Below are 13,640 nucleotides of genomic sequence, written 5' to 3'. Positions count from 1 at the left end.
GTGGACCCTGCACCTCTGCACCCCGTGGACCCTGCACGGCTGCGTCCCGTGGACCCTGCATGGCCCCATCCCGTGGACCCTGCACCGCCGAGTCCTGTGATCCCAGCACACGCACGTGTCCACAAAGAACTGCTCGTGCCGTGCACACTGACGATCTTGCTCCTTCCTCACGTGGCCCGGTGCGTCCCTGGGCTTCTCTGGCCGCCTGTCCTCACTGCTCCTCTGGGTCCCAGTGCTGCCGCCTGGTGCTAGCGTCCCTCTTGCGGGTGACCCGACACGCTCCTCAGTAGCTCTGTCTCCCCTTCTCTTCCCCACTGGGGTCCCGCGGTTTCTCACGGACACGACTTTCTCCTGATGACTCGCTTGTCTCCCGTGGGTCCAACATCCACTCGCCAAGTGTGGCCTCCCCCGGCCTTGTGCTGCACTCTGTCCCCGCCCCCACCTCTACTGCCCTGGTCACAGGCGCTGCGCCTCTGGGCCCTCGGGTTGTCCTGCCGCGAATTCACCATGGAACCTCACCAGAAACACCTCTATGAGTTCTCTGTGTGTTTTTTAATCTGCCTGCTTCTTTCAGGGTGCAGTGTTTGTTCCTGATTCTTTCAAGTTTTCAATCATATTAAATGCTCTTCTTTTATAATTTCTATCAGTTACTGAAACGACCGGTGTTCTCAGGCGTGCGCCCCACCCATCCTGTGTCTCGCCTTCTGTGGTCCTTCATCGGGGGGGGGGCAGGAAACACGGCGCCTGCCCTCCATCAGACACCCGTGCGCACAGAGGAACTGCCGCGAGGGGCCAGGCGCTCAGACACGCGTCCTCAGAGCGTGCTCTCGTGGGCTGGGAGGTGTAGCTCACTCTCGGGGTGACCCAGTGTCTCCCAGGCCCAACCCCAGCGGCTGGACGCAGGCAGGGACCGCGCCTGATGGCCTGGCGCTCCGAGCGGCCGCAGCGTGTCCTCCAGAGCCACGGTCATGGCGGGGACTCCCTCCCTCTAGGTGACAGCCATGGGGTCTCCCGTGCCCCGTGTCGGACCGCTTCTGGACGCACTTGCACCGGATCCTCCTCCGTCCCAGCACCCTCACCCTCCGAGCCCCACGGCGTCATCTGTGTCGGTTCTGGACCCGGAACAGGCTCCAAGCAGCACCCAGTTAGTAGCCCCAGGAATTTGTCTTACAAAAGTCTGAAAGCGGTTTTGAAAGTTCCCTCGGGAAATGAGAAACTGCTTGTGCCCGGATTTCTCTCCCCCTTCACAGCGAGATGCCACCCACCGCCACCCACAAAACCACGCCCTAAAGTAGAGACTGCTGCCCACCGGCCACCAGACCCTGCGCTGCACCTTGAGGTCAAAGCTGCCATCCCCTGCCAGCAAGGCATTCACTCACGCACACGCACAGGCACTTGTTCTGTGCTGGTCACAAACAGCTGACTACGCCAGGAGACTGTGAACCGGGGGGTTCCCGGGGCCGTGACCAGCCCTGGGGACACCGAGAGGGGCTGAAGGGGAGCGTGACTGCACAGCTGTGTGTGGGTGCCTGGGTGGACATGTGGGTGCACATGAGCACACACGTGTGAGCGGCTTTCATCTGTCACCCGCTGGGCATTCCTCTGGGTTGTGCAGCCCCAGAAAGGGCCCCTGGAAGCCTTGCTGGGCCCTGCCTCCCTCGGTGGCCAGAACCTGCCTGGGGGGCGTCCATGTGGGCGGCATCCACAGACGCCCCCGTGAGGGGTCTGCGGGGAACTGCACCAACATGCACAGGCACACATGCGTGCAGATACTCGCGTGAAAACGTGCACAGACACACGAGCACAGATGCACATGCGTGCACACAGACATGCACGCACACGTGTGCACATGTGCACGCACAGGCACATGCACATACACACACGTGAATAGACGTGTGCGCACACATGCAGAGATGTGTGCACACAGGCTGCAACAAGACAACCCTGCAGCGGGTGAGGAGCGGCGGGAAAGCTCCGGCGTGAGGTGTGGGCGTGGCTCTGCCCGCCAGCCCCGGACGGGGAGGGGCCCTCGGGCTGCCACGCTTCCACTTGCTAAGGGTGCGAAGTAAAGTTAAAGCAAGTAAACACCTGCTTTGGAATGAGAGTGACTCTCCCAGCGGCGAACCCAGTAACAGAGCCCAGCCGGGGAGGACCCCTCCAGGGGTCCTGCTGCCTGTGCTTCCTGCTGTGTGCCCGCACTCCAGCCCAGGTTCACACTGGCCCCTGTGCTGAGGCTCCTTGGGGAGCACCGCCTGTAATGCACCCATTTGTTTGCTAACCTGCCTGCCTGTCCATGTGGGGATGTTCTGGAATGTTCTGGAATGCTTGCGCGCCCTCACTCCAGGTCAACAAGTCCTTAGGAAGCCTCTGCTGTGTGTGTCAGGCTCTGTGCCAGAAACTCTGGCAAAGGCCGAGGTCGACCCCCGACAGACCGGGGTGCCCCTGGGCCGTCCGATCCCAGGGCTGGAGGGGGCACCGGCGAGCCCCACATCCACGCACACAGCTGCAGGCCCGGGCGGCCCGATCGCTGCCCCGCGTGGCCACAACCCCTAATCTGGCGCATCGGGTCCCTGGCCAGCCGCCAGGTTGCTGGGACGCTCCCTCATGGGGCCTGCAAGGGGACCGCGTCCAGGGCTCCCTGACAGCCCCAGGGCAAACTCCAGCTGTGAGAGGTTCCTGATTAGAAATTATGTTGCGTTTCTGTTGAGATGATAATTTGTACCTCTTTGAGATTTTTCACTAACATGATAACCAATTTCACATGTATCTTAAACATTCTTCTTGATTACGGAGTGGAAAACAGCTTAGGGTGTGTGCAGACAATGTTAAAGGGCCTGGCGGACCGCGCGTATCTGTCAGGACCTGCCCAGCTGCACAGATTTCACTGTTACCGCGGAGACGCCGCGCTGATAAAGAAAAAAGAGCCCAGAAAATCAATGTGCCTTGAGCTAGAGCAGTTGCTAAACACACAGAAAACATCTCTATCCAACAGGCCGAGCGCGGTGAAAATTCCCAAGCCCTGCCCTGGGACAGCCACGGAAAATTTAATCTCTCCAAATCCTCACCAGGGCACTCCATCCTGCAGCCCTGACAGCCACACTTATAATTAATTATACAATTTCGATGGGAATATCGACTAAACAAAGCTATAAATCATAGAAAAAGTCAATAGGCATGGACACATTCAATCATGTCCTGGCCAATGATTACTACTCTTAAAATACAATAATTATTTCCAGAAGCCAGCTTGAATTAAATTTCTGTCAGGCGGGTACAAGCCGGGTGCTTGATGAAGGGCGCGATGGATTTTGGGGCCGCGTCCGGCGCAGGCACATCCATCCTGCAGACGGGCAGTTTGTCCCCGTGGCCGTGGGGCTGCGTGCCTTGTCGCGGAGGTGACACGGCCCCTCACACCGTTTATCTTGTCCCTCGTGGCTGGTCCTGACGACCCCTCTTCCCGCGAGTGGCTGACGCGGAGGCGGCTCCTCGGTGTGCTGGGTCGCCGCCAGGGCCTCGGCCGTGAGCGTGACCCCAGCCGGCGCTCCCCCGGGGCCGCAGCAGCAGGTGGGAGGTGACGGAGAGGAGCCAGGCCGACACCCCGTGGAGGCCCGGGGCCGCGCGCCTCTCTCCACGGGAGGTTCCTGGCAGACGCAGTGAAGGGGCACGTGGGCGTTTCCAAAATAACCGCGCGGAAACCTAGTCTAACTCGATGCTGCGTTTTTTAGTCTTCGAATGAAATTCAAACGTTCCCCCGCATATTCAAAATGATCTTCCTCATCTTACGAAATTTCATATGCTAATGAACAGAAATAAAAATTCTCTCCAACAGTGACAACACTTGCCATTTCTAATGGCAGTTATGCACGCTTTGTCCAGACACTAACAGAGAAAGCCAGTGGCCATGGGTCCCTGTGCACTGGCTCCCAGTAGCCAGAACACACGCCTTCTCCCAGGCCCCCCGGTGCCACCCTGGCTCAGACCCCACGGGACCTCCTTGTCACCTGTCTCCTGCTCCTTCCTGAACCGTCCGGTCCCTGGTTGCCCGAGCACCAGCGCTGTGTCCATGTGTCCACTGCTCTCCCCCCACGGAACCTCGGCTTTGTCTCTGCCCTGGTGGCCTCACTGCCCCCTGCTTCGAGGGGCTGCCTCCGTAGCAAGGGCCCTGAGAGCCTAAGCCCAGCCTGGCCCTCAGCTCAAGGAGTACACAGCTGCCAGGAACAGGGTGGCCACTTCACCGAGGCAGTCCCCTGGGCTCTCCTGTGCCGGGCCCTGCCATCACAGCGGTGCGGCCCTCTCCGGCGCAGACAAGAGGCAGGGCATGGTCCTCACCCCAGTGCCTCCCGCCCAGCCTGGGCTGTAAGCGTCTGCATGCTGGGCGGGGCGCTGCGGGGGATGCAGAGGAGAGTCAACCTTGCCTGGGTCTGAGGCTCCTCGAGGAGGGGAGATGTGGGGTGGCCAGGCCCGAAGGGCAGTGTGCCCACTGGAGTAGGCTGCTGGGAGGAGCAGCCCTGCGCGGGCGTGAGGCAGGGGTGCACACGGAGCCAAGCAGGGAGCCCGGCCTGGAGACAGGCCTGTGGCCACCGACTTGGAGCCGAGGCCCGACTCTGCACATGAGACCGGTCCCCGGCTGGGCTGTGGGCTGGGCGTGCACGGAGGGGGCTCCTGTGGCGAGTGAGACGCCGTGGCACCAGGCTGGTGGGGATGGATGAGGAGACAGGGAAAGGGACAGGGCGTGAAGAAGGGGCACGGGGCTGGCAGTCTGCTGCACTGCGGGGCAGTGCCTGCCACCCAGTACGTAAACTGGCCAGAGCTCCTCTTTGCACTGAGGGAAAGCGAGGCACAGGTGCAGGGCGCCCAGCATGGCTGGGGCTTCCAGAGGCAGAGGGGGGAGCACAGGGATGGCGGGGCAGGGCCCACAGTCCAAGCGCCACCCCCAGGCTTTGGCATAAAGATGTCGCTGACGCAGTCCCAGTGGTCTCGGAGGCATGGGAGCCAGACTGCAGGGTGTGGGAAGACTGGGAGCTGAACAAGGCGGGGGGGGGGGCGGGTAGCTGTGCACAGAGCCTCTATGGAGCAGGGGCGTGGGAGGGAGAGCAGAAAGGACAGAGGGCATACAGGTACCCTAAGACCTAACTCTGCTCCACGGAACCCTGGGGGCCCTGGGGGCCGGGAACTGGCCCCGGGGGCGGAGGGGGGGACATTTACACCTTGGAGACTAGCAAACACCACACACCAGCTGTGACGCCCAATCAGCACATTACAAACAGGCGCGGATTGTGTCCCTCGAGTCTGGCCGCCCGGCGCGCTTCTCTGCACTCCGCAGGGCAGGCCGTGGTTTAGGAGCAGAGCTCGGTCCCCACAGGACCAGGGCTCCGCCGACGGGTCTGAGAGGCGCGTTTCGCACACACCCGCTCCCCTCCCCCACCACGTGCACACGCACAGCCACGGAGACCCCCGGGGAGGTGGGCCCGCCGCCCGAGCACCGGGAGCACCGCCCAGACGGGCCTCCCGTGCTGTCCATCGGCCCTCGGCGGGGACAGGGGCCCGGGGGGCTCTCACCGCGGTGCCGTTGTTGTCACGGAAAACCTCCTGGTTGAAGTAATGGAAGAGTTTCTTTTCCAACTGAAGCATCACCTGGAAGGGGACGTGGGCGTCAGGGGTGGATCGGAGCCGGCGCCCCCAGCCCGCCCGGGGCCACGGCTGAGGGCTCGCTTACCTTCCGGTCATTGTCCGACTCGCGGAATATCAGCTTCACGACCTCGTTGGTGTCGGCGGCCCGTACGGTCTGCATGGTGGCCTGGGTGCACAGAGTCTGGGAAGGACACAGAAGGGGCTCAGTCCCTGGAAGCAAGCAGCACACTTCCTGGCCTGTCCTCAACCGGGTCCTTAACGGCTGCCCCTGCCTGGCTTCACACACCCACGGAAAGGGACCACGGACCCGCCACACAGGAGCAGGAGCACGACCAGGTGACCGGGCACACGCCCCAAACACCCTGCCCACCTCTGCCGCCTGTGCTGCATTCCCCGTCCCCCTGCCCCAAGCTGGCGCGGGGGGGGGGGCAGGGAGATCTCTGCCCCTCACGATGTCCCCACAGCAGGCTGGGGACACCCTGCAATGAGACCCAGCTCCGGGGGGCAGGGGCACAGGACCTGGAAGGCACCCTGGAGAACAGAGGCCAGGCGGCTTCCTGGGTCACCCCCGGGGCCACACGGCTGGACACTCCACACCCACACCCCAGTTCACAGGCTAAAGTGAATCCAGGCTAGCTGAGGAAACGCCTCCAGTCTTCACCAGGAAAGGCGTGGGTGGGCACAGGACGACGCTGGGACCCCGGCCCAGGGCGGCGAGCATGCTCTCCGGGCTCTGGGAAGACACGGGAGTCGGGTGCATAGGAAAAGGTTTAGCCAAAGAAGTGCAGGGTGTGCTAAAAAAGGACAGGTCCTCACGGGAGAGGACAGAGGCCCGGGGGCCGGCCCCATGACGCTCCTTCCTCAGGGGCGGTCATGTCACCGGGGGCCATGTGCACAAAGCACCCAGAAGGCAGCACCGAGGCTGCCAGGACCGCGGCCGGTCTATAAACCTCAGCTCAGGGGAGCTGCTCTCTGAAATACGGCTAGACGCCTCTCATTAAAAACAGAACCCTGCAGGAAAATAACAAATTCTGACTTTTTAAAATCCTCTTCCACTCGAGGGCCCTTGCAAAGCTGGGACTGTCTCCCGCGGGGGAGAGCGGTGTCTGCCTAGAGAGGCCGGCTGAACGGAGGCTCCCAGGGGCCCGCCCGGGATGAGCCCCCAGCCCCCTCGGCAGACCCCTCCCGGGTCCGCAGGGGACGCGCACGTGCACCGCCCAGCGTGGGGCCGGGGAGGCGGCGGCCACCGCCACTGTCCCCAGAGCGTACTTCAGGACAGGCCATTGACATTCAGAGCACAGATCAGTTAGGCAGGTCAAGCCCCCAACGTGGCTTTTGGACTCATGTGTCACAAATCAGTCTGGCCGCCTTCAAGCAGGGAGGATTAGAACAAGGGCAGAACAATCCGGAGCAGAGGGAGGCCACCCTGCCCGCCCCGAGTCCCTCCATCCAAATGCTAATGTGCTTAAGGGTCTTAAGCACTTCCGTGAATGGGGGAGGGGCCGGCCGGGCAGAAGGCCATTGTGGCCACCCCAGGACGGATTCCCAAAGGCACCTGCTAGAAACTTTTTAAAGAAATTGCTTTATCTAGCCATTCCGGCGGGCTCCCGGAGGATCAACATCTGATCCGCCCGGGCTCGGAGCGGGCCGCCCCGTGCCTCCTGCTCCCCGGCCTTTCTCGCTCCCTCCCGGGAGCCACCGCATTCACGGCTTCTAAAGAAGCGACCAGGCCACGGAGGCCTGGGCCCTGGCCGGCTTCAATCCGCAGTCATGCCCAGTCATGCAGAAAGGTGCCGGCCGGGCCTTTCCGCTCGCCGCCTCGCAGAAGGGATTTTTCTTTTGAAAGGAGAAAAAAAACACCCCAAATGCTATTTTTACAGAGCCACCCAAGATTTATTTCATTATCAGCAGCCACACGAAGGGGCTCCAGACGGGACGCTGTCCCCTTGGCACTCGAGCGCCTGATTTTCGTCTCGGAACCTCACCGGGCCGCTGCCACCAAGGCCGCCCACTGTCTGTGGGTAAGGAAATGCCTGTGTTTCTTCTCCGTCTGGGTAACTTCTGAAGCAGGCTGCCCGGACAGGGCGCCCAGTGTCAGCCCAGAGGGCCGCTTCCAGGGTTTTCGGTGAATTCTGTTGCTCACGGCCTCCTGACTGGGCCAAAGCCGCCTGTGGTCAGAGGCGCACGTGTCCCTTACCCATCCCAGGAGCCATGTCGGTCCCCAGCGTTCCGCTCACCCGCCACCAGCCTCCCCCCCAGTCCAAAACATCCAAGGCAGTGTGTGCGGACCCTGATGGGCTCTCGCAGGGCCCAGCCCCACCTCTGCCGCAGACAGAAGGGCCCTGCGGCCCATGGCAGTGAGGACGGCGAGCGGGCGGAACTCGGACCCCACGGCAAGCCCCAGCGAGACCAGCACCTGGCGCCTGCAGGGCAGAGCTCCGGAGGGGCTCCCGGCTGCTCAAGAATACCAGCCGGTCCTGGACCGGGCGGCTCAGCCAAGTCCCAAGTGAGAGTCTCCTCCTGGGCCTTACTGAACAAAGCCCGATCTGGGGGCAGCTCAGGACGGGGTACGCCTGTCGGAAAGATGTCCCAAGGTTCCACGTGGTACGTTTCAGTCTGTGATGGTAAGAAGCACATAGAACAAAAAAGTATAAACGTAAATTTAAAAAACTCCACGGGGAACAGGAGTTGGGTAAGACGGCCTGAGTCTGTGAAGTCCTCAGTCCACACTGCTCAGTGTCGGGGCCGTAGGCGACCCTGTGCCTCCTGTCCTCTCCAGAGGCGTCAGGGCGCTCAGGCTCCCCGCAGGTGGCCGCGAGGGGCTGGGGCCGGCAGTGCAGCGCACTTGTGCCCCAGGGGCATGGCCCCAGGCCCATGGGTCCTTCCCTGCTCAGGGGCAGGACAGCCATGGTGCACGTCCATTGTGCCGTTTCCACATAACACCCAGGAAGCCACGGACATGGTGGACGTGTGTTTGGAATTTAAAAACGTCTGCTGGACACGAATCCTTAGTCCCGCCTCCGCTGGCGAGGCCTGCGTGGACAGGCCACGAGTTCAGTCTCACGCTCCCCCGCAGAAGCAGGCAGGGGACTCAGTCTCCCTCGGGCTCACAGGCCCTGTCCCTGGCCAGGCCCGCACACAGACACTGCTGTGCACGGTCAGCTACCACCCAAGGTCCTGGCACAGGCCACTCGGGACCTGGGTCCTCACGCCTGAAAATCCCTCTCCCGCTGCCTGCATGTCCCGAGCCCTGGCAGTTGGTCAGCGCCGTTTCCGTGTTTTGGTGCAAATTCACCTGTTGGTGGAGCCATGAACTCCCTTCCTGTAACTGAGCGCACCCGGCGGTGAGGGCTGGGCCGCCGCAGGCCACAAGCCCCGGCTCAGCAGACGGCCTGCCTGACCTTCTGGAAGCATCCCGAGGAGGCCCTCTCCCCTGTGCTGGGCAGGCAGAGCCAGGGCACCAGGATCGAAAGGCCCTGGAGGCACCTCTGGGAGTGGCAGGGATGCCACCCAAGTTCATCACCGTGGCCTCCTGACCTGGCCACTGGCCCGGCAAGGCCCGTCCCACATCTGCACCAGGGGGAAGGGGCTCCCGACACAAGCCTGTATCTCTTGCAGGCCAGACGCTCAATGTCTGGAGCGGGGAGCAAGGCCATTGTCTAGGGGTCTACAAAGCGGTGGGGGCAAGGTTTAATCCTGGCTTCAGTCGGCATGAAAACCAGCCAGGCCAGATGTCTGCTGGTGTTTAGTGTGCAGGGTGCGGACGGCGGTGCCCGGGCAGGATCCCTGAAGGGCCCTGCGCTCCTTCCCTCTGTGCAGGGCGAGACCCCGTGAGCTGAACTGAATGGATGTGGCCACGAAGCCAGCTTGCGCCCCACACAGACACGGTGCAGGCGGCATGTGGGAAACATTCCAGCAATTTCTGAAGGAAGAAGGCTGTGGCCATGGGATGTAGACTTCTCTCTGTCTTCACACCCAGGCCCTCTGGAGGAGGCACTGTGACCTGGGAGGGCCCTGCACCACAGAACGGGCTTAGTGGGGGCACCCTGGACCTGCCGGCACCCTCCCCTGACCTCTCCTGCCTGGTGCTCCGGGCAAGGCTCCTGTGGTGGGAGCCAACCCAGCTGTGGTCACCTACAAGCCTCCTCCCAGCAACAGGGGGATAAACTCTTCCGAAGAAAGTGATTGTTAAGGAAAGTGTGCGTCTGGCACTCCTCAGACATCAGTAGCAGGGAAGAGAGGAGAGAGGAGGTGTGAGGAGAGAGGAGGGAGGGAGCGGAGGGGGGAGCGGGAGGTGGAAGCAGGAGGGTAGAGGGGGGCGGAGGGGGGAAGGGGGTGGGGGGAGGAGGAGGCAGGGGGGCAGAGGGTCGGGGGAGGAGCCCTGAGCCCTGGCCGTGTGCCTGGTGCCCGGAGCCTCCCGAGGACGCGCCCCCTGCACTGGCGGCCTGGCCCCGGTGAGCCGGTGGGTGGTTCATGCCTTTCCCTGGAATCTGACCCTGCCGCCGCTTTCACCGGTTGACAGCTCCGCGCAGGACATGCAGACCCTCTGAGAGCGTGAAATCAGAAACAAAGGAACGCTCTAGTCTAACTTCAGCCCCAGACGCTCAAGGCCGGGTTCCGGCCAAGCCAACAGAAGTTTGCAGAAGAAATGGACTGAAAACAACATCTCCAGCCTTTAGTGGAGGGTCAAGGAGCCAGGAGCGGGGAGCCCCTGGGCGCGCTTCCTCTGGCCGATGGCCCTCGGCACGTCTTGGACCCGCCTGGAGGACCGGAGCCGGCCGACCTCCAGGGCTGGGGGCGCAGCACCGGCCTCCGCGGGCGGGCCAGTGCTGCTCAGGGCCGGGCCTTGGTCCCCAGGACCCTCGGACAAACAGCTGCAGTGAAAGGGCAGCAAAGCGGCAAAGGAGGCACAGAGTGAAGTGCAGCATTGGCCGCAGATGCCTTCGGAGGCCAGGAGGTCGGCCTGCACCCCACATACAGCAGAGCAGAGCAGAGCGCCGCGCAGGAAGCTGGGGCCCTGTCATGAGCCCAGAAAGGGGTGTGTGGCCGGGGCCTGAATGAGCTCAGAAACGGGCAGGTGCCTGCACACGGCCTTCCCCAGGGTCCGGAGCTCCGTGTGCTCACAGCAACGTCCTTCCAGAAACAGTGGTCTCAGTCCCACCTGCGGACCCCAGGCACGCGCTCCGACGCCCTCACCCTCTGGGGCAGGGGTTGGGTGACCAACAGGGGCCCCGGATGCTGAGCTCCCAGCGGCGGCTCCAACCGGGCCCGGCGGGCGATTCGGCCGATTTTGCATCCTCTCCGGGGGTCTGCCCGTATTTGGAATGGGGTGTCAGTGGGGCTGGAGCCCCAACAGTTACGCGGTTTGCACAAGCGTGCACCCGACCCGGCCTCTCCTTCCCCCTTGTGCACTTGTGTCCGGGAGCGGCGGCGTGCAATCCCCACGTGAGCGTGCGATCCCCACCCAGCCCACGCGCGCCTGCTCTGTGCTGTGTGTCCAGCAGGAACCAGGCTGAGGCCAACAGCTTGCACCCAGGTCGCTGGCACGGGGCTGCTCCCCGGCCTTGGGCAGTCTGCTCCTGTGCCCTGTGGCTGGAATCTCGGGGCTTCTCGCCCCCGCCCCCGGGTCACGGAGACTCCGCTGCCACCACTGCCAGAGGCACATCAGGGAGCCGTCACCACCCCATCGCTCCCCTTGCTCAGCCAATGGCTGAAAACGAGGGGCCGGTACAGTTGTCACCTCCCACGTAGCAGTGACCAGAGAACAGAAAAACACTTCTGAAAGGTAGTTCACAAAGACCACCTGAGTATATTACATACGTTTTCCTGAAATGCATTAACGGAAAATCATCACCTTTTAAAAATAAAGTTTTCAAATGACTCTAGGAAACAGCTGCCTCCAGGGAATAAACGTTATCCTATGATTTGGAGGATCCTCCCAGAGATGCCAGCCATGAGGGCCCACGCAGCTCCTGGCGGCAACACCGTGGCCTCGAATCCGCCCCTGGCTGCCTGCACACACCTCTCTGAGTCCAGAGTACAGAGAGCCCTGAACCCACCGACGAGCCAGCCCAGGATCCCACACGGTCCCTGCCCAGCAAGGGCAGAGAATTAGGGCCTCAGGTTCTGACAGACACTCCCGTGCCCTGGACATTTATCTGAGCGCCAGATACACAAGATCAGTGTGGTCGGCCCCCCGTGATTAATGCTCTGGATGACTGGCGTCCGCAGATGCTACTCTGAGTCCTGAGGGTACTCAAGGGCTGTAACAGGGAGCCACCACTGAATCATGACACTGAAGGTTCTGGAATGGAAACTGGCAGCTTTAAAACTAGCCTTGGTCCCTGGTATCCTGGGCATCTAAGGGAAAGTGCTCAGAAAACAGCATTGCACCCAATGCTCCCTGACCGTCCCTGCTGGGGGTGGGGTCCCATGGCACGGAGGAGCTGCCCTGCAGCCGCTGTGGCCAGGGGAGCACGGGGCCCCTGCAGGTGAAGCCCCACCCCAGGCAGAGCCCCAGCAGAGGCAAGAGGCAAGGACACACCAGTGCACGACCAGGATTGGTGACAGCATGTGTCACTGGTGGGAGAGTAGTGGCCTGAGTCCTGGCTTCCTCCTGTCACACACAGGCGCACACATGTGTACAGGGGTGACCTATGTGTGTGCGAATGCACGTGCCTGTGTTCAATGCACGTGGGAGCCAGTGAGGCACATTCAGGCGCACGCCCAGGGCACGCACACTGCACACCTGCCCGTGAACACACAGGCACAGCTTCTGGGAAGCAAAGGGGGATCTGGGGGCCGGCGACAGGCCATGGGGGCCCTGGCGTGCTGAGGCCCTGCAGCGGGGGTCTGGGGGGCCGGTGGCAGGTCGTGGGGAGGCGCTGTTACAAGGCTTAGGTCAGCTGCCACGGCGCCTTCCCCCTCTGTGTTTCAGACTGTGCACTGTTCCTCCAGAACAACAACACGCCATAAAGACCCTTTCATCTCCTCCCTGGACGGCGCCCGCGGACGCCCTACTAGCCTGGCCACAAGGGCGGGCGCTAAGGGAGCGGCGCTGGGCAAGCCCATGGCAGTTCTGAGCCCACACGGGCCCCTCAGCCAGTGCTCTGGAAGGAAGCCAGGTGTCTCCAGCAGGTGTGTGCCAGGCGCAGAGCTCCGGCTGGGGAGACGGCCATGCTCCTGGTCTGGTCTCGTGGGGACACGCCGGGACAAGGCAGGGGCAGGACCCCAGCCTGGGGGCTTCTCCCTAGTGCCAGCTCAGGCCACACGGACACAGAGCCTGCCCACCAGCCCAGGGACAGACAAATGCCTCACACAGCGCTGAGCTCAAAGCCGCCCACAAGGCAGAAAATCAAGTCCTCACAATAGGGGACAGGTGAGGGTGAGGCCACCAGCGCTGACTGTGACGCACGTGCCCGTTGGAAGTACCGGCTAACGTTTGTAAGGCCGAGCTCTCCGCAGAAAACTGCCAACTGCGCAGCCAGAACCGCCACGATTACGGCATCACGCAGTTTGTTTTACGCTTAGGCCTGTTTGTCACAGGACCTACATCAAAACAGACCAGATAGGTCTCTCTTTTTTTAAAACGACAGTTAAATCTCATGACTCAGGGGAGTAAATCTGCTGTTTCAAACTAGGCCTCTTGGCCGCACAAGCCAGCTGAGCGCAGCAGCTACAACGCCGGCAGGAGCCCCCCGCCCGGCGGCTGCACCTTCTGGAGTCCGCAGGCACAGAGGTGCCCGGCCCCGTCCACACAGCCCCGTCTGTACCGGCTCCCGAGTCAGGACAGAAACCCTCGGGACCACCAGCGTTCGCTAGCGACACAGAGAACAACGCTGTCTGCACATTTAAATCTGCACCATCGCAGAGGTTGCTAGAGGTCTGTGAAGGCTTCATTCTCCTCGAGGTTTTCCTAGGTGCTTCACAAGGGCCGGGGGCCAGGGACTGGGGCCGGGGACCAGGGGCCAGGGGCTAGAGGCTGGGGCCGGGGGCTGGGGGCTGGGGAC

The 13,640-nt window shown here is 62.4% G+C and overlaps 1 protein-coding gene and 1 long non-coding RNA gene across 4 annotated transcripts in view; both read right to left on the bottom strand.

Annotated features, from left to right (window-relative positions):
* Positions 1 to 13,640, bottom strand: part of INPP5A (inositol polyphosphate-5-phosphatase A) — a 157,672-nt gene that overhangs the window by 11,401 nt on the left and 132,631 nt on the right. For all 3 annotated transcript variants that reach the window (XM_029932810.1, XM_029932811.1, XM_029932812.1), the window contains exons 10-11: positions 5,717 to 5,812; positions 5,560 to 5,634 (exon numbers count right to left, since the gene is read on the bottom strand). In XM_029932810.1, coding sequence (XP_029788670.1) covers positions 5,560 to 5,634; positions 5,717 to 5,812 — 171 coding nt within the window. The remainder of the gene's footprint in view (positions 1 to 5,559; positions 5,635 to 5,716; positions 5,813 to 13,640) is intronic.
* LOC115286027 lies at positions 7,503 to 9,428 on the bottom strand. Its single transcript, XR_003905827.1, has 2 exons — positions 8,048 to 9,428; positions 7,503 to 7,799 (listed from the first exon to the last, which is right to left on the bottom strand). It is a non-coding gene; the product is annotated as an uncharacterized LOC115286027 (long non-coding RNA).

Source organism: Suricata suricatta, chromosome 2, assembly GCF_006229205.1.
Source record: "Suricata suricatta isolate VVHF042 chromosome 2, meerkat_22Aug2017_6uvM2_HiC, whole genome shotgun sequence".
NCBI lineage: Eukaryota > Metazoa > Chordata > Mammalia > Carnivora > Herpestidae > Suricata > Suricata suricatta.
The sequence above is the reverse complement of the archived record's forward strand: the minus strand, read 5'-3'. Positions and strand labels throughout refer to the sequence as shown.